This window comes from Danio rerio, chromosome 12 (genome assembly GCF_049306965.1).
Source record: "Danio rerio strain Tuebingen ecotype United States chromosome 12, GRCz12tu, whole genome shotgun sequence".
Classification (NCBI taxonomy): Eukaryota; Metazoa; Chordata; class Actinopteri; order Cypriniformes; family Danionidae; genus Danio; species Danio rerio.
The window spans coordinates 603,817-629,811 of record NC_133187.1 but is presented as its reverse complement, the minus strand read 5'-3'; the positions used below and the strand labels follow the sequence as shown (position 1 = coordinate 629,811).

General features: G+C 35.8%; 1 protein-coding gene across 2 annotated transcripts; it reads left to right on the top strand.

Moving 5' to 3' along the window:
* The first annotated feature begins 6,207 nt into the window (after positions 1–6,207).
* Positions 6,208–24,790, top strand: hs3st3l (heparan sulfate (glucosamine) 3-O-sulfotransferase 3-like). Of its 2 annotated transcripts, XM_073917277.1 has the most exons (3): positions 6,208–6,787; positions 21,129–22,286; positions 23,713–24,790. In XM_073917277.1, the coding sequence occupies exons 1-2, from the start codon at positions 6,402–6,404 to the stop codon at positions 21,745–21,747; spliced, it is 1,005 nt and encodes a 334-aa protein (XP_073773378.1). In that variant the 5' UTR covers positions 6,208–6,401; the 3' UTR covers positions 21,748–22,286; positions 23,713–24,790.
* Positions 24,791–25,995: the final 1,205 nt, after the last annotated feature.

The following is a 25,995-nucleotide window of genomic DNA, read 5'->3' as shown; positions in this document are numbered from 1 at the left end:
TTACTTTCAGTTTTCAGTATTCTACCATGTATTTTTGCATTTTAATATCAAATTATTTGCTTTAATTTACTTCAGGTGATTGAAAATTGAAAGATAATCTTATTTTATTGTTATAGTTAAGTTAAGAACATATTGTATATTAGTGCTGGCCAAATATTAACCGCACAATTAACTGTGTCCACAATAAAAGTCTGCTATTACATAAAGTATGTGAAATAAAATTATATATAAATAAGAAAAGCTTTTATGCTGGATGAAACTAATCATTTTATTTTATTCATGCACTTATTGATAAACTTGCAAATAAAGAATATATACAAATATTATAAATGAAAGATTTATGCGGGGCTTGGATGAATGTTGCTTTGCTATTGGTGGATCTTCTGTGAGTGACAGTTTGACTCCGCCCCTCATGTCAGCAAACACTAATCAGAGAAGAGATGTTGTTGAAAGAGGGACAGGAAGTTTTTTAGATTCTATCATCAATTTTAACAGGATACTGAAGAGCACCAATAAATAACTTATCATAACTCTTATGATGTTCCCTGACACATGACTTCATGATGACTGTATCATGTTGTTTGAGTATTTATGAATGTGAAGCTGCTTTGAAACGTCCTGCAGTGCACAGAACTTATTACGAGCTGGGATTATATCTGCGTCAGAAGGAACAGAGATGTGTTTTCAGTAAATGTGTGACATGAGAAGCTTCAGGCTCAAATATTAATGCTGAAGCACAAACTGTCCCACTGTTTTAGCTGCTGCTCTATATTGCATGTTGCCCAGTTAGAGATGCCAATGCATTGGTTAATTCATGCGGTATACTTCATTTTATTTATACTTCATTTTCCCTTAAATGACTTTAAGAGGAAGGCTTTCAGGCTGTTTATTATGGCCTAAACATTTGGTTTTAGATGTTAATTACATACGCGTCACATACAGCTTTAATTAAAGATGAATAATAGACTTGCGTTCGTCAGCAGAGCATCTAAATGTAGATTATCACAAGCCTTGCTGAATGCTAAATTAGATTAAATAAAATAAATACTCTTTTTTTAAGGAATATTTTTATGCATTTTTAATCTTTTTTGTGCATTTTTGATAAACATGTAAAAAAAAATAATGCAAAGTATAATGCAATTTATTACGCATATATGCATAGTTTATAATTAAATATTGGTATTTGTAAATATTTTATGCCTGTCATGTACAACATTAATTCATGAGTACAGACTGACACATCATCAAGCATCTGAAATGCAGAATTCTACAGGTCAAAATAAAATAAAATAAAATAATAAATTTATTATTATTTTTGTATGCACGTTTAATATTTATAAGTGCATTTAAAGACAATAAATGCACATAAAAATATACTAATATATACATAAATATTAATGAATTCTTTTGAACAGTTAAATAAATGCAAAGTCTAAAAAAATGCAGGATTTTACAGCTCTTTCTAAATGCCAGAATGTTCAAAATTATTTAAAAAATCAATAAAATAAAATATAAATAAGATAAATAAATACAATAAAAATATTAAAAATTAATTAAGTAAAAAATATTTTTGATATTTTATATATGTAAGGGATAATAAACGTAAAAATATGTACATATATGTACATAAATACTAATAAATCTATGTTATTTTTAAAAAATAAAATAAATGCATAATCTGAATGTAGAAATGCAGGTTTTACAGCTCTTTCTCAATGCCAGAATTGGAAAGGATTGAAAGGATCAATAAATTAAAATAAAATCTAATTTAAATTAAATAAAAATCTATAAAATAATAAAAATAAAATAAAAATAAGCACAATACAAATAAAAAAAAGAAATAAACATTTAATAATAAAAATAAAAATAATATTAAATTTATTATTTTGATGTATTTTTATACTCATTGGTTTATAGGGATAATAAACCTGTAAATAAAAATATACTAATATATACAGAAATACTAATAAATGTGCTTTTGAACTGGTAAATAAATGCATAATCTGAATGGAGAAATGCAGGATTTTACAGCTCTTTCTTAATGCCAGAACCCTCAACAAGATTGAAAGATCAATAAAATAAAATAAAATAAAAGTCTGATGTAATTTAATTAAATTTATTTTTTGTTTTTTAGGCAATTTTAATATTCACTAATAATTACTTTTAAACTTTTAATATTTATTTTTCTGCCTCCTGACACAAACAGCAGCATCTCTCTCTAAAACACAGATATCTGTTGGCTCGTAGCATAAAATTCAAAGACGGCCTGCAAGTAAAGCAATTATTCCTTATTTGAGCATTTGCAGGCTGGTGACACAGGCATGACACACACACACGCAAACGCACACGCACACACACACATGTAATAAAGCTCTGCTGCTCGTTACACTTTCATCAAAAGTGTGTTTTCTGGCCGGTAGGAAATAAATCAGAGTGTGTCCCTGACCCCGAGGTCACGCTTTTATATCTGGACACTTCATCATCTGCAAGCCCTTCTCAGACTGCAATCAGAAGACCAGAGAGACCTTGTTCTGTGATCCTTTAAATAGGGCAAATTAATAAAACAAACAGGCAAACTCAGGCAGATATACTGACATTACACACTTACTAATGCTGTCACGTGGAATGCAGTGGTGAAGCAGATGAACACGTTTCTAATCATAATAGTGTTAATAACTCATCTCTAATAACTGATTTATTTTCTCTTTGTCATGATGACAGTAAATAATATTAGACTAGATATTCTTCAAGACACTTCTATACAGCTTAAAGTGACATTTAAAGGCTTCACTAGGGTAATCAGGGTAACGAGGCAGGTGAGGTTAATTAGGCAAGTCATTGTATAATGATGGTTTGTTCTGTAGACTTTTAAATTCTGTAATTTATTATACATACATACAGTTGAAGTATCTAAATGTTCTAAAATCAAGAAGCATTTTCTAGACAAGCAAAACATATTGGCTTGTTTTAAGAAATAATATGCCAAAATGAAGTGAGTTTTTCCTCAAATCAAGCAAAATAATCTGCCAATGGGGTGAGCAAAATAATCCTATCACAAATCGAAAAACAAGATTATTTTGCTCACCCCATTGGTCATCCTGCAACCTCATTACTGTGTAAATATGATGCTGATTTTGTGCACAAGATGATGAAAAGATCTCAAACAAATGCGATTGATATTATTATTATTTTGTATGTGTGTATTGTACTACTGTTATACTCTATCATACATTAACATCATTGCATTAGTTAAGATTTAAAGGAAAAAGAGCTGCAAACTGTGGCGAATGAAGAAGTGCGGCTCATTTACAGAGAGACGCGTTTAACCTTTGACCTCAAAGACATTTGCTCTTGAGGACCAGGGAAATAAATCACAACAAAAAGCAGACAAATCACCACAGAATTGACAAGTAATGCATTTACCCGGATGCAAAGAGATCATCAAAGCATAATATGGTGAATATCAGAGCGGTAAACCTAGCTGTGTTTATATGATGCTGCAACACTGAAATCCCATAAAACTGATCCGCTCATTCCTGATGCTAATATTAAACTGATTTTGCACACATTTAGGTTTTTAAATAAGATTTTATATTAATTTGTTTATCATATTGGCTTGTATTTTCATGTATAATATATTTACAATTTTCTGCATTTAGTTCTTCTAATATTTAATTACACACAAACATAAATACACGCACAAATATATTAATGCTGGGCAAAGATTCATTGCGATTAATCGTATCCAAGATAAAAGTTTGTTTTGACATATATATATATATATACACACACACACACACACACACACACACACACACACACACACACACACACACATATATATATATATATACACACACACACACACACACACACACACACACACACACATATATATATATATATATATATATATATATATATATATATATATATATATAAATAAATAATTTATATGCGATATACACACATAAACAGAAACAAAATTATATGAAAGTGTTGCTGCATAGATATATCAATTTAGATATGATTTGTATCATGTACATATATATTTTATACCTAAATATAAATAAACATTTTCTCAAATATGCATAAGTGTATTTATGCCTAATAAATACACACAGCACACACATATATTATGGTAAAATAAACTTTTTTTTGGATGTGATTACATATTTATATGCAATTTTATGTTCACTTATCAACTTGTATTTTATATTATTTACATTTTTTTACATTTAGTTTTTTTTTTTATTCCTTTATTGTATATTTTTATTACTAATCACCCCGAGTACATCTGCATTTAAGGAGGAATAACTCACCACAAAATGGCATTTACCCTGATGTATTGAGATCATTAAGGCATAATGCGGTAAATATCAGAGCGGTAAACCTGTTTATAAGATGCAGCAATACTGGAAACTGCTTTTGTAGGTCAGAAAAATCACACTTTCAATCCTCTAGCCATCAGAACAGTAAAAACTGATCTGCCCATTCGTGATGCTCTACTACGGTACTAATCTCCATGATCCTGTAGGTTTACTGTACTGATCTGATAACCAGACTACAGGCCAAACCAATTATGAGATCAAGAACACCCTGCTGTACATCTTCAGACACCTACAAACCACTGATCTAGGGTCAAACATGAGGATAGACTGGGAAAATGTTGAACACTGTTAACGTTTTTTTGTAAATTACACTGTATTTAACTGTAATATGAACTGTGTTTTACTGTATGACAGTCATGCAGTATGATGCTGTATTTTAAAGTTGTGAGAAATATTTTCATGGTGCTATTAAAATATTATTTTTTTAATTTGCTGTGAATCAAAATACAGTAAACATTTAAATTTGGTTAGTCATAGGAAGTACAGAAATTTAATATTTGGAAATATTATCTTGGCACCATTAAAACAGTATTGTAATTCACTCTAAATAAATTTTTTTTAATTTAACAGAAATAAATGAAGAAATTAAATTTTACTGTTGAATAGTATTATTAAAATACATATTGTAAATACATATGAATTGTATTTTAGTGTATGACAGTTATGCAGTAAGTTACTGTATTTTAAAGTTGTGGTGAAATATTGTCTTGCCATCATTAAAACTGCATTTTTAATTCATTGTAAACCAAAATACAGTAAACATAACTGTTAGTCACTGTAAATACAGTAATTTACCATTTGGAAATATTCTCTTTGCACCATTAATACAGCATTTTTCTTTGCTGTAAATCAAAATACAGTGAACATAACTTTGTTAGTCATAGAAAATACAGTAATTTACTGTTTAGAATTATTCTCTTGACACCATTAAAACAGCATTTTGACTAACAAACACAGCAAAAATCAATCAGTTTGATTAGTCATATGAAATACAGTAATTTACTGTTCGGAAATATTCTCTATGCACCATTAAAACAGCATTTTTAGTTCACCCTGAATCAAAATACAGTAATTTACTGCTTGGAAATTTTATCTTAATGCCATTAAAACAGCATTTTAAATGTGAATAAAAAAACAGTAAAATAAATAAATAAACAAACAAATAAATAAATAAAATTGGACAATGTTCCCCAATTTTACTACTTAAAATTGGAAATTTTGATTTAAAAAAATAGTTTAATTAGGTATACAAACATAGGCTACTGTTTATATTATATTATTATAAGTGTATCAATAAATATCGATGCACTCCAGTATAACTTCATATTCTATAGTATATTTATTAATTAATTTATTATAGTTTAATGAGCTGAACAAACATATTTATATTGCATATTTATTATTACTATAATAATGAATGTAGCAATAAATATGAATGTACAGCAGCATAGTTTTATTTTCTGTATAGTTTGTCATTTCCTTTTTTTAATGTTTGTTTATTAATGGTGAACAAACATAGATTACTATTTATATTTTATTATTATAAGTGTAACAATAAAAATGAATGTACCCCAGTATAATTTATGTACTTTAGTGTATATGTTATTTATTTATTTTAGTATTGTTTAATGAGGTGAAAAAATAGGCTACTATAGCAATAAATATGAATACACCCAGTGGTGAAACAATAAGGCATGTCATATTTCACACCTCCGGCTCATCTGGAGCATTAAAGCCGCCTTCATCCGTCATCCGCCAATCAAATCCGTCCGCGCACTTTCCTAAACGACAAGTCAAGAAAATCCTCCTGGGACACACACACACACTGACTGACACACAGATCACCACCAGCGCTCTTTTCTACACTCCACAGCAGATATGGATACTCGAGTCAGCATCTCACAATGGAAATATAGCCCACATGAAGCGGGTTTAATGCCGCAAAACAGCTCAAAGTGACGCGGATAAAGTCCTGAAGAGAATGGCCGATCACAGAGAGTCCTCAACGGGATGGCAACTCTCATCATCGCGCCTTTGGATACACATAAACTACTGATAATGTTTTCCTTCAGCATCACCTGCATCTCCATCCTCTACCTTCTGCTGGGATGCTGCGACTCCTCCGAAAACTCCCAGAAGCTCTCTTTGGGATGGTATGATAATAATAATAATAGTAGGAGTGCATTGAGAGGGCTGGAGAGGGGTGTGGATGGCAATAGTTCAGGCCGAGAGTGGATGGCTCTCCGGCGGCTTCCACACGCGCTGATCATCGGGGTGAAGAAGGGAGGCACGCGGGCGCTGCTCGAGTTTCTGCGGCTCCATCCGGACATCCGCGCGCTCGGGGCGGAACCGCACTTCTTTGACCGGCATTATTCACGCGGACTCGGATGGTACAGGTGAGATACACACTGCATATGGAAAAGTGGTTTATAATGCGTGTTGTTGGTGCTGTTGTCAATGTAAGCTGGTCATCATGCAGTGAGCCGAACTTTACTATTGGACCACACTGAAAAAATAGTTTTTATTGGATTTGTAATTTTTTTAAGGAAGCCTAAGTGGTTGCAAACAATGTATATGGGCTGAATTAAATAAACAAATTAAGTTAAACATTAATACATTTGTGCTTGTTTAAATTTCTTATTAAATTCAGCCTATATAAATTGTTTGCAACCACTTAAGCTTAAAAAAGTTGGTAAATCCAATTAATCAAAATTTTCAGTGCACAAAACCAATCATGAGTGTCAATTTTGGAAATACATAATCTGAAAGCTGAATAAATTAAGCTTTGCATTAATGTACAGTTTAATAGCATTGGGCAGTATTTGGCTGATGTAAAACCCTTTTAAATCTGGAATCTGAGGGAGCAAAAAATAAAAAATCCTAAATTTTAATCGAAATATTCAGATAGTCGCCTTTAAAACTGTCCAAATTACATTCTAAGCAATGTACGTTGCTACTAAAAACATACGTTTTGATATACTGAGAGTAGGACATTTACAAAACATCGTCATGATAACCGGTAAATGACACACTTTATATCTAAATGAGTTGCTGTTGTCAGGGTTTGCCTGTCACCATGCAGTGAGCAGAACTTTAATATCATGTGACGCTGGACCACAAAACCAGTCATAAGGGTATTTTTAGGAAACATCTGACAACTAAATAAAGATGCTTTGGATTATTAATAATAATAATAATAATAATATTAATAATAAAAACAAATGCAAACAAGTGACACTGTTCATGTGGACTCAAGGTGAGTTACACAGTGGATATGGAAATCTGGATCATAATGCATGCTTTTGGTGCTGTTGTCAATGTAAGTTAGGAGCTTTATTATTATGAGACGCTTGACCAGTCTTTAAGGGGTTTTTTTTTAGACACCTTCTGAAAAGCTGATTAAATAAGCTTTGCATTAATTAAAAATCTTAAATAAAACTACATGCAATCAAGTTGCACTATATGGACTCGACTGGTACAGGTGAGTTACACTTTGCATGCTTTTGGTGCTGTTGTCAATGTAAGCTCTAAGACTTTTAATATAATCCATTATTGGGGAGAGTAATGTTCTCCTTTTGAACTTGCAGTTTTTTTTCTTCTTATTTTTTAGTTGAGGAGCTCTGCAATTAACAACACACTGTATAACCTTCATACCTTTAAAAACACATAAAATAATGTGTAAAGTTATCTTCTGAGAACCCCACAGCCCTATGTGCTTTATACAGATTAATGAAAGTTTAAAGCAATGTGTTTGCTACTTTTTGTCTTATTAGTGAAGTAAAATCACTGTGCATTGAGACTATAATCCCCTTTTCCTATTCTTCATGTGTGTAGAATGAGAATACTTCAGCATTGCAGAATTGTGTCTGTTCCTGCATTCCCTCATGCTGTGCGGGATTGAACGTGATGACGTTCATTCAGTTTGATTCATCAACTTACTTTTAAAAAGCTAATTAATTCAACTAAAACTTGCTTTACGTTTTTAAAAAAGTAACTAAAATATTATTACTTAATTAATAACAGTAGTGTATTACTTTACTTGTTATACTTAGAAAAGTCACATTAAGTCGCGTTACTTGTAATGCATCACACCCAACACTGAAAACTTGTATTAAGGGTCGTGTTGTGTGTTCAGAGATGCTCTTCTGCAGAGCTCGGTTGTAGCGAGTGCTTATTTGAGTTACTGTTGCCTTTCTATCAGCTGGAACCAGTCTGGCCATTCTCCTCTGACCTCTGGCCTCATCAACAAGGCATTTGCGCCCACAGAACTGCCGCTCACTGGATATTTCCTCTTTGTCGGAGCATTCTCTGTAAACCCTAGAGATGGTTGTGCGTGAAAATCCCAGTAGATCAGCAGTTTCTGAAATACTCAGAGCAGCCCGTCTGGCAGCAACAACCATGCCACGTTCAAAGTCTCTTAAATCCCCTTTCTTCCCCATTCTGATGCTCGCTTTGAACTGCAGCAGATCGTCTAGACCGTGTCTACATGCTTGAATGCAGTGAGCTGCTGCCATGTGATTGGCTGATTAGAAATGTGCATTAACAAGCAGTTGGACAGGTGTACCTAATAAAGTGGCCGGTGAGTGTATATTTTGATGCAGGAAACTATAGTTTTAAAGTTGGAGTAAATAATAAGAGTTTTCTTTTTGAATATTCTTGCATTAATATTTTAAAAATGCCATATTATATTTTAACAATAATAATGAAGATGTTCACATTTCTCCTTTGACGACATCATTTATTCAAGCATTGCATGCTGGGAGCTCTAGTTCGGGGACAGCGGGACATCATAATACTTCTACAGTAATATTTAATGTGCAACTTGTAGCCAAAAATATAATACAAAGCCACATATTTGCTTGTTTTTGTATGCATTGCAGCATTTCTCTTCAGACACATAGCACATGCACGCTTTCATAATAATACGCATCATATAGTGTCTCTTGCACAAATAAATCAGAGCTTATATGCTTCTGTGCTAAAGTGCAAATTCCACCAGTGCATCCGCCTCCCAAAAGATTGTTTCTGATGAACATAAGCGTATTATTTGACAAGGCGTGCTGTCAATATAACACTAGGTCACGTCACAATATGCATAAGGGTTTGGGTGACAGAAATAATGCCATCTGGTTATTGCAATCCACTGAAGTGGCTCTGGATATAAGTTGGCAGTGTTAATCATTTCCGGAGCGGTTGCCAGATGTTTCTTAATATCGAGAACACTTATGTGTGCTGAATGTTTCTGTGTGAGAAACCGCAGAGCTGCGTTGGAAATGCGTCCACTTCATTAGAACTATACAAAATACGGTGGATGGGGAATTGAGTCTGCTGTTGTTGAGGATCTGTAATTTCAGGAGAAACACGTCACTCCATCTACTGGGGAAATACACTTCTACTTATATTATACAGAGCAGCATGGTGGCTTAGTGGTTAGCACTGTGGCCTCACAGCAAGAAGGTTGCTGGTTCAAGTCCTGACTGGGTTTCTGTGTGGAGTTTGCATGTTCTTTCCGTGTTGGCGTGGGTTTCCTCCGGGTGCTCCGGTTTCCCCCACAGTCCAAACACATGCGCTATAGGGGAACTGATCAGCTACACTGGCCGTAGTGTATGAGTGTGTGTGAATGAGCATGTATGGATGTTTCCCAGTGCTGGGTTGCAGCTGGAAGGGCATCCGCTGTGTAAAACATATGCTGAAATAGTTGGCGGTTCATTCCACTGTGGCGATCCCTGATTAATAAAGGGACTAAGCCTTTTTAGGACTTTTAAAAAAATGCTAGGTTGTTTTAACCCAATGTTGAGTTAAATATTGACTCTTAAAAATGTCAGTTCAGTTCAGATTTAAAAAAATGACTCCAGCAGTTGAGTTTGTTGACCCAAAATTAGATTAAAACAACCCAGAAATGATCACTTGGACTTTGACAAACCCAATCATTGTGCTATTATAATTCAGTTGAATGCAGTTTGTCCATAATTAACCCAAAGCTGGATTAATTCAACCTGGTGTTGGGTCAAAATGGGCAAACCCAATCATTGGATGTTTTTTTTTCAAATGAATTATAATATCACTTAATTAATAAAAAAATAAAAAAACAATAAATGGATGCATGTCCATGTTTGACCCAACACCAGGTTTTTTTTAATCCAGCTTTGAAGAAATCGATTGAAAAAATGACCCATTTTGTCCATAATTGACCCAAAGCTGAATTAAAACAGCCTGGCGATGGGTCAGAAATAGACAAACCCAATCATTGGATTTGTTTTTTCCCAAATAAATTATTTTTTTTGCCTCACAGTAAGACGGTCGCTGGTTTAAACCTTGGCTGAGTCAGTTTCAGTGTGGAGTTTGCATGTTCTCCCTGTGTTGGTGTGGGTTTCCTACGGGAGCTCCGGTTTCCCCCACAGTCCAAACACATGCACTATAGGGGAATTAATTGATTAATTAATCTAAATTGGTCCCTTTGTTCATCAGGGGTCACCACAGTGGAATGAATCACCAACTATTCCAGCATATGTTTTACACAGCGGATGCCATTCCATCTGTAACCCAGTACTACTGGGAAACACCCATAGACACTCATTCACACACACTCATACACTACGGCAAATCTAGTTAATCAGCTCACCTACAGCGCATGCGTTTAACAGGAGGGCGAATTATTAACTATATTTCTATTAATTGACAGGCTCTTGCAGCATAAATCATGTTTTCCTTTGTTTAAAAAGCACGTAGCATATCCAGATCTGGCTGTTTTTATTATTTGTTCGTTTAAGTTAGATATTACACTCCACAATGAGTGTCTGTCCTTGTGAAGTAGATGCTCTACTGGTATTGACAGAGCATTAATAATTAACAGCCTCAAAAAATCTCTTCTCGGGACAAGCTGATGAATGGCTATATGGCATGTCTGATTTTTGTATTATCGGGACAGGAATGCTCACAAACGTCTCTATGATTAGCTGCGCAATTACGATTTTGGTGTTTAAACATATGCATGTTAAAAAAGCAAACAGCCTTGCCGAAGTCACGGCTTGGCTTTGTATTGAAGGGTATGAATTTAAATGCTGTTTTAATGGCCTCTCTATGAATTGCAAATGAGATCCCGTAATGGACACCACATTATAGACGCAGCATTGTTATTACTAGCGATGTTTCCGTGCAAAAGTTGCAAATTTAGTTCATGTGCTTTTAGTTTATGTTGCATTTGCATCCCATGTGTTTGAGAGGATTAAATATTTAAATTCCAATAAAAACAAACTCCGTCATGTTATTTTATGTTTTCTTGACAGATGTTTGGGAAAACTGTTATAAAAAACAGTAGTAGAGGTTAATTAAAATATTTAGTTGTGTTGCCATAGCAACAATAGAATCACCACAAAAAATTAATTACTATAGTAGTTGTGTTACCACAGCGACTGTAGAATCCCAACAGATCAGTTAGTTGTTGTGTTACCATAGCAACTGTAGAATCACCACAACAGATCAATTACTATAGTTGTTGTGTTACCATAGCAACTGTAGAATCACCACAACAGATCAGTTACTGTAGTTGTTGTGTTACCATAGCAACTCTAAAATTATAAAAATAAAAAGAATCTAAATTTATTGTATGAGACAGTTGTAGAAGTTAATATACAAAATATGTTCACTCGGGTGTTTGCAGAATTATTAAAACACCAACATATGAGATGAGATCGGTTCACTAGTTATCCAGTCACAACATTACATGACTTCTTTGATGCACATGCTGGGGTATTTTTTACTTTTGTTTATCAGGTTAAAAGTTTATACTACTCAGTTTTGTGTTCAAGTCTTTCATGCTCATTTTCAGAATTTATGCACATCTTAGTGTTGTTTTAAATGCAATAGTCTAGAATGTGCATAACAATCTGAAACATACAGTGAAGGACTGATGGGAAACACACATGCTGGTTATTTTACCGGACGGCTCCGGGAGGACGCTCTTTCATTTTTAGGTTCGACTCGCCGGTCCCTCTAGTGGTTCTGAATCAATATATTGATGCTTTTCAGACTTCACAATTGTAAACATATCTCATTTGCCTTATCGAACTTGAACAGACCCGGATGAAAGAACACTACAGCAGTTTTAGTAAATACTATAGTGTTACTGAATCATTTTAGAGGGTGTATTCAATATTTATGATTCCTTAATGAATGTTTCATATATTGTAAAATAACTAGTCAACTGATAAACTGTAATCAATAATGTTTATTAGGTTTAGTTTTTACTAAACTGTCGTGTATTGTAGTTTAATATACCCTATTTGATATTGATTTGGTTATTACTATAGCAACTGTAGAAAAACCATAACAAATTAATTATTATAGTTGGTGTTACCATAGCAACTATAGAATCATTACAACATATTATTTATTATGGTTGCTACCATAGTAACTGTAGAATCACCACAACAGATTCTCTTAGCTTTTGAGTTACCATAGCAACTATAGAATCACCACAGCAGATTAATTACTATAGTTGTTGTGTTACCATAGCAACTGTAGAATCATCCCGACAAATCAATTACTATAGTTGTTGTGTTACCATAGCAACTGTAGAATCACCACAGCAGATTATTTCAAGCACATTACTATAGTATGGTTCAAAAACACTGTTAGTACTACACTTTGCGTCTGGTGCACTATCGAGGGCGATTCTCTCTCAGCAAATAGATTTCTTTAAAGCAAAGTGACAGTATTGGCGTTTGAAACATGAACTCGGAGCCTCAGCAGAATAAAACCTCTTGCTAATTGAAACCAAATCTCAAGCAGCCCGGTTTAATACAAGCGTGAAGTGAAGGTCAAGCACGGGCGCCGATCAATTGTAGAAACACTATATGGACAAAACTCCATCTATCACCTCCAGATCTCTCTGTTTTCTCTTTGTTAGAGATCTGAATTGAGATTACAAACCCTGCGTCCCCCCACACGCACACCTACAGATTTAATCTACGCTTGATAACAAGATTAATGACCGCTCCATTCCATTAGACCCGTATACATCAGCATGGACAGATTCCAGGATCTGCGTTTGGCCGGTTATCTATAGAGCCTCTGACCACATGAAGTCTCTGGCACACATCATTATGTTTGGTGGAAAATGTGACTGGGGTTAAAGATCAATTGACGGGTCTCACAATAATGTCAAGTGGTCCGTCATGCTGTGAGGTCCATCTGGTCGCAGCGAGATGACAGTCTGTCTCTCGGCTCACAGGGAAACACTGGGGGTTTATGAGGAAACACGCAAACACAAAGGAATATCAAAGAAAAACGCCTTGTATGACAACCGCATAAATCGAGCCATCTTTATTAATATCGCATAGGACATGTTCCTGAATTAACATCTATGTTGATCCTGGAACAACATTTCAATCAGCCAATCAGAACGAAGGTTTACCGTTAAGCTCAAAGTGCGCTTTAAAGGCTTAATTAGATCAACTATGTTCAATCATTCATTCATTCATTTCCTTTCAGCTTAGTCACTTTATTCATCAAGGATCGCCACAGTGGAATGAACCACCAACTATTCCAGCATATCATCACCTTGGAATTACAAGGTTCTATCTGCGTTCTGAATGATTTTGAGATGAGCTTTAAAGCTTTTGCATTCCATAGCAAACAGTATGTGAGTAACATTTGTTTTTTAAAATAAAAAGTCTTAAAATTTAAACAACTTATAAAAGAACATCCAAACTTATAAAACACATGTTTTATGCAGTGGATGCCCTTCCAGCTGCAATCCATCTCTGGGAAACACCCATACACACTCATACAATACAATTTAGCCTACCCAATTCCCATATAGTGCATGTGTTTGGACTGTGGGGGAAACCAGAGCACCCGGAGTAAACCCATGTGACCGCAGGGAGAACATGCAAACTCCACACAGAAACACCAACTGACAAATTGGACAATTAATCTAATAATAATAATAATAGGTAACCTAAAAATCTCATAAAAAAATATAATAATGATTCTAACAATTATTTAAAATATTTATAAATAGTTTTTAAATATTTCTAACAACAAAAACAACAATAATCTAATAACAATTCAAATTTAAAATAATATTTCTAATTAAGGGGGCTAATACTATTGACCTCAGAAATTGTTTTCAAAGATGTAAAATCTGCTTTGATTGCAGTCAAATGATAATAAATAAGGCTTTCTGCAGAAGCACAAAATATAATAGGAACTATACTGGGAAGAGTTTAAAGCTCTGTTAAACACTATTTGGAAAATATATTAAAAAAAGACAAATCACAGTAGGAACAATAGTTTTGTGAATTAAACGTGTATATAATATTGCATGAAAATGACATGGGTAATTAGGTTAATCAGGCAAGTCATTGGACGACAGTGGCTTATTCTGTAGCCAATCAAAAAAATAAACATAATTATAATAAAATTGACCGCTAAATTATTTTCGAAAATCTAAAATCTGCATGTATTTCAGTCAAACTATTAGAAATAAGACTTTCTCCAGAAGAAACAACTATAGCAGGAAATGTCCACGCTATGTTAAACACATGTTTGCAAAATAATACAGAATCCACAGCATTACTCTGCCTAATGAAACTGTGTGTGATATTGCATGAGTGGCATGGTGTATGATGTTAGTTTTGGCTCAGTGTGTGGTTTGGCGAAGGTATAGTGTATTTTAGGGCTTCACCATAAGGCTGGATGGTGATTGGGCTCTCATTAGGGCCCTCAGGGAGCCTCTGGATGGGGATCAGGCGTCTGCGGCCCCTGATGATGGATGTTTCTGGGAAGTGGACGAGGCACAGTTACAACTGACTGGCTCTTTAATGGCCTCTATATGCAAAGAAACGGACGATTGGGCCCAAACGGACACACACACACACACACAGGCACACATGCACACACACACACAACATACTGTATGAAAACTATACACACACAAAGACGCGCGTGCCCACACACACACAAACACCAAAACATGCATGCAAACAAAAACACACACAAACACACAACACACATACAAAACAAACACACACAACACACATACAAATCAAACGCACAACCCCCCAAACAAACACAAATGCACATACAAACACAAAACACGCTGTACACAAAACACATATACACAAATGCACACACAAAACACGCACACACTAAAACATACATGCAAACACACACACACACACACACACACTAAAACATGCATGCAAACTAAAAACACACACAAACGCAACAGGCATACAAAACACACACACACACACACAAACAAAACAAATGCAAAGCACGCAAACAAACACACAACACAAACTTAAAAACAGACAACACAAACGCAAAAACACACAACACTCATACAAAACAAACACACACAAACTACCCCCCCAAACAAACACAAACACACACAACCCCCTCAAACACACACAAAACATACTGTATGCAAAACACACACACACACATGAAAAACACACGCACAAAACAAACTCACACACACACAAACAACCCCCCAAACACACACATACACACATGAAAACACACACAAAAACAAATGCAAAAACACAAACGATAACACCCCCTCCCCCCAACCACTGGTCCCTTTATTAATAAGGGGGTCGCCACAGCGGAATGAACCGCCAACCTATCCAGCACATGTTGTACTTCATCACCATTATCATATTAAACAGATTCAATATATCTGAGAAAAATATATTTGACCAGTTAATTTATAAATCACCACATAAATAAATAAATAAATTCATCCAACAAAAACAGCATCTTATAGGAGCAGGTTACTGTAGATCATCAGAAATAATGTTACTGCTTTAATATCTGCAATAGACCCCTGAAAACTCCATGATATTCCTGAAAACTCCATGACCGGGTGGAACACTGGTATTTGCAAGTCAGCATTTGTAAAAAATAAATAAATAAAAAATGAAATCCTTCATCATCATCATCCCATTAAACAGATTCATTGGAATGAAAGAAACCCTCATTCATAGCTGCAGTGGCTGCTGTAATTGGCTCACATCTGTTTGTGCTGCTGATGAGGCCAGAGAGCAGCTCATCTACACACTCCACCTGCCACACACACCAGCTGAGCCCACATTACCATACACACACACACACACACACACACACACACACACACACACACACACACACACACACACACACACACACACACACGCGATCAATAATACACACCACAGCGTTCGGTTTATTCAGTATACCTCCGAGAGCGAGGACAAATGCAGCGCAATTAGTGGAGACTGGGACAGAACACTGAGCGCGAATCAAACAATGAAGCACAGCTCTTCTGATAATCCATTAGTTGGACGATTATTATTATTTTGATTAAATTTAGATTAAAATACATGTGTTATTTGGCGTTTTGCTAATTATAACTATATAAACTTGTAAATTAGGGTATTATTTTTAAATAAAAGTATACTTAAAAACATAAGCCACGTGTCGAGTTTATTGAGCTTTAATTTTCACATTTTACTAAGTAATGAACTTAAATGAAAAAACTACGTAAAACTTATCCAACTATCCAAAATATACATGAACAAAAAGCCAAAATAAGAGTTGTACTGCCATTATATTCACATTATGAAATTAGGATAAGATTTTTTATTCTCTAAGTGTGAAGCAGTCTCTAAACTAAGCATGGGACGATTGTTTTTTAGTTTTTTAGGACTGCAGTATCTCCAGCAGAAAAGATCTCCAAAGATGCCATTGTAAATTGTGAAAAAAATCAGTGTATAAATGAAGACAGCAGAAGTCAATAATTCAATTTAATTAAATAGCCTGACATGTTCACTGCTCCAAAATAATTTGAATGTTTCCCAAATTTAAATATATTGTGTTCAAAAGGGGAAAAGGTTTTGTTTTTTACCCAGACATTTTAAAGGAATACATGTTAGAGCAGTAATTTCAATACCGTGATACTTATATCCAACGTTATCATACCGTCAGAATCTTATCCCAGCCCATGCCTACTCTAAACATGCAAGCATGTGACCTAAAGATACTGTGGTACAGTACTGTAAAATGAGCAGCCTGCAGGAACAACCCTAGGCATGGGATGATAACCGTTTTCAAAGTATACCGTGGTTTGGAAAAGTCAGGGTTTTAAAATCGGCAACATTTTCTGCTATACCGTTCCTAAGGAACGTGCACAATTTTTTATTTACGTTTTTTTTTCTTAGGACAGCAGAATCTCCAGCAGAAAAGATCTCCAAAAATGCAGTTTTAGATGGTAAAGAAATCTGTGCTTCTGAAGACAGCTGAAGTCAATGAGTTATTTAAAATATTGGGGCTGATGTGTTTACTGCTCTGAAATATTAAAAATGTTTCTTAAAATGAAATATTTTGTGTTCAAAAGGGAAAAAAAGTTGTTGTTTTTTTACCCAGACATTTAAAAAGGCACAATGCCGTGCATGATATTTTTATCCAAGGTTATCATACCGTCAGAATCTTATACCGGCCTATGATTATACAGGCTATGCTGAAGAATGACTAATTATGTAGAATAACTGAATATGTAAAGCACTAATTATATAAGTTAAACATTCATATGACGCTATATGCGTATTCAGCAGTGTAACATATTATTAAGTTAATGTACCGTCATGACAATGTGTAAACACTTAAGTTGCATCTATGAAGTGGCATCTCGGGTGTGAAACTAGCGGCTGAGCTAGCAGGCTGAGAGCTAAAAATAACAGGATCAACTCAAATTAAAAACTTATCCAAGGGTGGTCAGAATTTAAAACAGGACACTTCAGGAATTGTCCGAATGAGACTTCAAGATTGCTCTGAGGTCTGCTCTGCACTTTCTCTGCTTCATTATGCGTTAATAAAGTCTATTTTTTGGTTTTCAAAACCTCCCGTCTGATTTGCTGTTGAGGTATGGAAAGGCCAGTGACTACATCTACATTAAGATATTAAGAATAATAATATTAAGATATTAGAATTTGTTGAAATATCAAAAGAATAAATAAACAACATATAACAGAGACAAAAGAACAGATAAACTTTCACTGCTCGGTGCACAAATGTAAAGTTATTGTCATTCACTAAAAACCACAACATTCACTAATTGACTAATATTTTACAGCTAATTTATTTATCTCAGCAAAATAATGTCAAAAAGAAAAAACTGATTATTTCTCTAACCCCATATCATTTAATTTAGCTTGTTTTAATGAAAAACTCACTTAATTTTGACTCCTTATTTCTGGAAACAAGAAAATATATTTTATCTATTTAACAATTTTAAGATATTTGGACTAAAAACAAGACAAAAACCCATTTTTGGCAAAGCACAATTAGAATTTTTGTGTGAACTGTCCCTTTAAGAGTCATTCATTTTCTTTTCAGCTTAGTCCCTTTATTAATCCGGGGTCGCCACAGCGGAATGAACCGCCATCTTATCTAGCACGTTTTTACACAACGGATGCCCTTCCAGCCGCAACCAATCTCTGGGAAACACCCACACACACTCATTCACACTCATACACTACGGACAATTTAGCCTACCCAATCCCCCTATAGCGCATGTGTTTGGACTGTGGGGGAAACCGGAGCACCCGGAGGAAACCCACGCCAACACGGGGAGAACATGCAAACTCCACACAGAAACACCAACTGACCCAAGCCAAGGCTCAAACAAGCGACCTTCTTGCTGTGAGATGACAGCACTACCTACTGCACCACTGCGTGGCCCCTTTAAGAGTCATTTCAATTGAAAACCCCAATAAACAGATTCATCACAACTATGAAAATCTTCTCACATCCACCACAAGGCTGTAGCTGATACAGAAGACATGATCCTGCACTGTCCAACAGTCAGAAACCCTTGTGTTCGCCTGAGGACAGATATGAGCGGTCACGTCACTTGCAGCCGGTGAATAATTAATGACAGGATCTAATAGACTCGCTGGCCCCATCATCGGCATTGGTAAACAGGGAAGTCTTTAGGCTAAGTGCTCTTTGTGATGGAGTCACTGATAATGCAGGTCTGAGTCCGTCTCCTACAGAGGACACAACTGTCCTCAGTGACAGAGGACGAGGCATGGGATGATAACCAGTTACAAGGTTTACCACGGTTTGGAAAAGTCAAGGTTGTATAAAGGCAAACATTTTCTTTAATGCAGTTCCTTTGGTAATATATAATTTTTTATTTTTTTATTTACAAATATTTAATATAGTTTTTTAGGACAACAGCATCACCAGCATCCAAACATGTTGTAGAGTTTAAATGTGCAGTGGCTTTACTTAAGAAAGATCTCCAAAGATGCACAGAAATCTGTGTGTTTGAGACGAATGAAGACAGCAGAAGTCAGTGATTTACTTTAATTATTTAGCCTGACATGTTTACTGCTCCAAAATATTACAAATGTTTCTTAAAATAAAATGTATTGTGTTCAGTGGGGGAAAATAAGTTTTTTTAACCCACACATTTAAAAAGATCATTGTAGGTGTGTATAATTATTAGAATAAAATAAGAAATAAATAAATCATGCGCAAATAGACGCGTGAACATTGTGACTTTACTGGCTTTATTTGCACGTTAAATTCGATTCATTCAGACGTCAAATTGACTTCGCAATAGACATGGATTCGTGTGATGGGCAGGGCTGCCTGGTGACTCTAGCTTCATTGCTAAATGGCTAACATGGATTTCATTGATATAGTAGCTGTGCTTGATGTGATTTGGGAAGGCTGAAAAAGCGTAGATTTGGCCTTTCAGAGGTGCACCCAGGTCTGTGAGTTCATCAACTCCTCCAGAAACTGTATACCTGGATGATGGAGGCTTACAGCAGGGCTTCAGACTGAGTCGAGCCCAGTTTGATGAGCTGTTGTCCGGTGTCGGCAAGAGGGTTTCCCCTCGGGACACCAACAACAGGAACTACGTCATAATCACGGCCCTACAAGGGCAAGCTGATTGGTTAACGCGGCACGAATGTCCGCTGAACTTCAAATTTTCCAACTCAAATAATTCACACATTAAGCGCGTCAAATGCTCAACTCGCACCACTTAATTCATGCGAATGGCGTCATTCGCGCAGCCTCATTCCTGTGAATCACACTGCAGGATGTCTATTTGCATCTTTGATTGACTTAACATGTAAATCACTCACGCTTGACGCTTCATCCACATCTGGTCTGATCGCAGCATAACAGAATAGATTTATGGTTTTCATGCATTTGTCACTCTAGTCCAGGGGTCACCGATCTCCTGGAGGTCCGGTGCCCTGCAGGGTTTAGCTCCAACTTGCCTCAACACACCTGCCTGGGTGTTTCAGGTATACCCAACACAATCTCACGGCAATTCGTAACTTTTTCATTTAGTGGCTAATTCGTATGAATTCGTACGATCTAATTCATACAATTTAGTACGATTTGCTTATCCCCCAATGACGGTTGGGGTTAGGGGTGGGGTCAGGTGCCACGCCTCCTTTTTAAAATCGTACCATTTCGTACGACAGAACTTGTACGAATTCGTATGAATTAGCCACTAAACTGGCAAAACGTAAAATACTTACGTTTTCTTGTGAGATCAGGCTGGTATACCTAGTAAGAGCTTGATTAGCTTGTTCAGGTGTGTTTGATTAGGGTTGGAGCTAAAATCTGCAGGACACCGGCCCTCCAGGCACAAGACCTCTGCTTTAGCCCTTTATTTTGCAAACTGAAATATAACCACCCTAAATATCCCTGCTCTTCTTCTTCTAGGAGTATGATGCCTAAAGCCCTCAACGGTCAAATTGTGATGGAGAAAACGCCCAGATACTTTGTGACTCCAGAAACTCCAGGCCGCATCCACGCCATGTCGAAGAATATCAAGCTGATCGTGGTGGTGCGAAACCCGATCACCCGCGCCATTTCCGACTACACCCAGATCATCTCCAAAACACCTGACATCCCTAGTTTTGAGAGCTTAACGTTCAAGAACCGGTCCACGGGACAGATAGATGCACTCTGGAGCCCGCTGTACATCGGTCTGTATGCTAAACACCTGGAGCGATGGCTGGCTTATTTCCCGCTCTCTCAAATCCATTTCGTACATGGAGAGAGACTAATAAGCGACCCGGCGGGAGAGTTGGGCCGTGTGCAGGACTTTCTCGGCCTCGAGAGGATTATTACAGATAAACACTTCTACTTCAACAAGACCAAGGGTTTCCCTTGCCTTAAGAAGCCGGAAGGAAGCAGCAAACCTCACTGTCTGGGCAAAACCAAAGGCAGAACGCATGCGAGAATCGACCCTGATGTCATCCAGAAACTGAGAGAATTCTACCAGCCACACAACCTCAGGTTCTACCGAATGGCAGGGATGGACTTCGGATGGCAATGAGTGTTTTTATGGTGGACACTTTTTGTGGTTATTAAGTCAATGTTGGCAGATTTCTTGAACATGAAGCTTTAGGTTGAACTGAGTCGCAGGAGAAATGTGATGGAAGTGAAAAACGATATCTTTGGTTTGTCGATGGCTCCTCGGCTGTTCAAATCAATGTGTCTGCTGGATAGAGACAGGCCTGAGCACTTCGAGACAAGAGTAGTTTGAGAGGTTAAAGAGGTCATGAAACCAAAATTTCATTGATCTTTTGATATATAAAGAGGTCATAGTACTATAAAACCATCCTAAATGTCTCAGATCAATTAGTATTTGTTTGCTTACACTAGCTGTCAAATGTTTGGGGTTAGTGTGATGTTTAAATGTCTTAAAATCAGCTTCTCCTGCTCACCAAGGCGGCATTTATTTCATCAAAAGAACAGTACACATTTGTGAGATGTTATTAATCAATAACTGTTAAAAAGTAGTTTATAATTTAATTTAATAATTAATTCCAGTGATTTAAAGATGATTTTTCAGCTTCATTACTCCAGTCTTTAGTCACATGATCTTCCAGAAATCACTCTAATATTAATTAATATTGTTATTATTATTATTATTAATATTCATTTATTCATTTTCTTTTCGGCTTAGTCCCATTATTCACCCACGCCAACACAGGTAGAACATGCAAACTCCACACAGAAACACCAACTGACCCTGCCGGGACTCAAACCAGAGACCTTCTTACTGTGAGGCAATATTATAATTCATTTGGGAAAAAAAATCCAATGATTGGGTTTGTCCATTTCTGACCCATCACCAGGCTGTTTTAATCCAGCTTTGGGTCAATTATGGACAAAATGTATGCAATTGAATTATAATTGCACAATGATTGGGTTTGTCAAAGTCCAAGTGATCATTTGTGGGTTGTTTTAATCAAATTTCGGGTCAACAAACCCAACTGTTCTGAAATCTCAAATCTGAACTGAACTGACACTTTTAAGAGTCCATATTTAACTCAACATTGGGTTAAAACAACCCAGCATTTTTTTAAAAGTCCTCAAAATTTATTCCATTATTAATATTATTATTATTAATGATAATTATAATAAAAGCAATAATGAGTGGAGTAATAATTTCATTTTAAAACTACATAAAATAAGTAATAAATAAATATTTAATTAATAAATACTTAGCTTTTTTTACATTTAATAAATGCCACATTGATGAACAGAATCATGTTATTTAAATTATTAAATAAAATTTATAATAATAATAATAAAAAACAACAACTGACTTCAAACTTTTGACCGGTCGTGTATATTAAAGGCAGTCACCGAAAAGGGGTGTGCAAACTTGGTCCTGGAGGGCAGTCCATCCACCTATATTCATAAGCATTTTGGAATATCACATTACTATTATTAATAATTATTTATGTCTAAGTCAGCTAAACTCTAGAATAGACCAAACTTGGACACCCCTGTTCTGGAATGTTCAACTTTATAATTTAAGCTCCACCTTCTCAAAAGATTCACGCCCATTTCTACTACACTGCCTGTTTATTGTGTTAATATGCATAACTGTCAGCCAATCAGAGCAGTGGGGGTTTACTTGTGGGTCTACAATCAGCCACGCCCATTCAAACAGAGCATTCTGATAGTGTGAGGGTCAAAAACCACACATGAAATAGGTGATAGGCTATATGCAGGACTAGGGTCAGGGTCAAACGCTTCCGGTGAACTGTATGCAGTTACAAATTCAACAGGTTTAAGGTCTGTTTTATTAAAAATACACGAGCTTCACTGTCTGATCGATATATGATATAAAGTGGGTCTCAGAATGTACAAGAAGCACTGCGTTGAATTACATTGTTCTGTGTCAGGTTTTGGCGACACGCTGGTGCAGTGGGTGGCACATTCGCCTCACAGCAAGAAGGTTACAGGTTCGAGACTCAGCTAGGTCAGTTGGTGTTTCTGTGTGGAGTTTGCATGTTCTCCCCGTGTTGGCGTGGGTTTCTTCCGGGTGCTCTGGTTTCCCCCACAAGTCCAAAGACATGTGGTACAGGTGAATTGGTTACAAGTGATTTGGGTATGCTAAAAATTGACCGTAGTGTGAGTGTCTATGGGTGTTTCCCAGTGATGGGTTGCAGCTGGGAGGGCATCCACGACGTAAAACATATGCTGGATAAGTTGGTGGTTTGTTCCGCTGTGGCGACCCCAGATTAATAAAGAGACTAAGCCGAAAAGAAAAGGAACGCTTTTAAAATATGACGGCTTTTTAAAAAATAAACGGCTTTTCATCTCGTTTTACAACTAAATTAATGCGGAAGTCTATTTAACTGATTGTATTTAATGTCATTACAACACTGAGGCTGTTAAAGGAACCGTATAAAATTGAAAAAAGTCACATTAACCCTTCACTGGACGTCTATCAGTGTGGAAACAACACTAGCTGCACATTAAAAGCACCGTCATTTTGAAGGAATAGGTAATAAATAATGAACAGAGGTAGTTCGTGAGCCCTTTAAATCACTGCTTTAAGCAGCACTGTTCTGCTCTTTGCCATTTTCATGTATTTTGTATGTTGCAAATTCAAACAAAACTTTAATAATGTTTGAATAATGTTTCTATAATTCATATCAGAGTTTAATTTACACTTTAGAACAGAATTCTTTGGTCATTGTTGCAGTATTTACACTGAATTTAGACAGTATTTGTCGCACATCTGTTAGGGCTGGTCTACAATCACATTATATCCAAAGGCTCAGTTGTTTTTATTTTGATTGTCTGCTGTAATTGGTTCATATGTAGACAATATGCAGATGAGGCTTCTGAATATTCCCTCTGCACGCATGAATTTGCACTAGTCTGAAGCAAAGCAAAGCCCCCTAGAAATCAAATAAACGACTTTAAGTTCCTGTAGAGTCGCTTATGTTGTTTTACACAAGACTGCATTCTAAGATATCGATGCAAAATAGTAATATATATTTCTTCAGCATTTGTATTTATGTTTCTTTGTATGACTGTTACTGAATAAAAAAACACTCTATCATGACAATAAATTCCCTTCATGGTGCCATTTGCTAAAATTGATATCAAAACAATTACAAATTGTGAGATATTATTACTTGAGGTGACACGGTGGCCTCACAGCAAGAAGGCTGATGATTTGAGTCTCGGCTGGGTCAGTTGGTGTTTCTGTGTGGAGTTTGCATGTTCTCCCCGTGTTGGCGTGGGTTTCCTCCGGGTGCACCGGTTTCCCCCACAGTTCAAATACATGCGCTATAGGGGAACTGATCAACTACATTGTCCGTAGTGTATGAGTGTGTGTGTATATGAATGAGTGTGTATGGGTGTTTCCCAGTACTGGGTTGCAGCTGGAAGGGCATCCACTGTGTAAAACATATGCTGGAATAGTTGGCGGTTCATTCTGCTGTGGTGACCCCTGATGAATAAAGGGATTAAGCCGAAGGACAATGAATGAATGAATGAATTATACAATTAGATTGTATTATATAATAATATACATCATAATATTCATTCATTTATTTTCTTTTCGGCTTGGTCCCTTTATTAATCCGGGGTTGCCACAGCGGAATGAACCGCCAACTTATCCAGCACGTTTTTACACAGCGGATGCCCTTCCAGCTACAACCTATCTCTGGGAAATATTTCATAATAATATAGATTTAATGATATAATATACAACATCTGTTTTCTACATGTATAAAATGTCAAATGTGAATTATTGCTAACATAAAGCTGATTTTCAGCATCATTACACCATTAAGTGTAACGTTACTGTGATATTTTTCTGGATATTACATAATACATTTGATTTTTTTAACAGAACACCACTTCTTTAAGAAGACACATCTCATTGTACTTTACTGTTAACTTAATACAAAATATGACCTTAATATATCATTATTATATAATAACATCACAAACAGAGTCACATATAAAGTTTCCAGAGTTTTTCCAGTCGAAAGAGCCATCAAAGGGAGAAAAAGGTAAGATTTTGGAATGAAAAATGTGAATGAACAGCCACACTTCACATAATAAGCCTGTAGGGGGCGTTATTACTTCATTAACCAACTCCAAATGCTCCATATCAAACCAGAAATCAACTAACTTAATTAAATTAAAACTTACCGTTAATGGCACTTCCGGTGCGTCATGGTCCCAGAGAGAATTTACATTCACAAAATGACGAAATTCTACCATAAAATAAGCCAAATCGCAAATAAAATCTCAAAACTGTGTG

Excerpts from the sequence above, each read along its gene's own strand:
- hs3st3l (XM_073917277.1), top strand. The coding sequence starts at position 6,402 with ATGGCAACTCTCATCATCGCGCCTTTGGATACACATAAACTACTGATA. Across the intron at positions 6,788-21,128 it reads CGCGGACTCGGATGGTACAG|GAGTATGATGCCTAAAGCCC; the intron begins GTGAGATACACA and ends TTCTTCTTCTAG.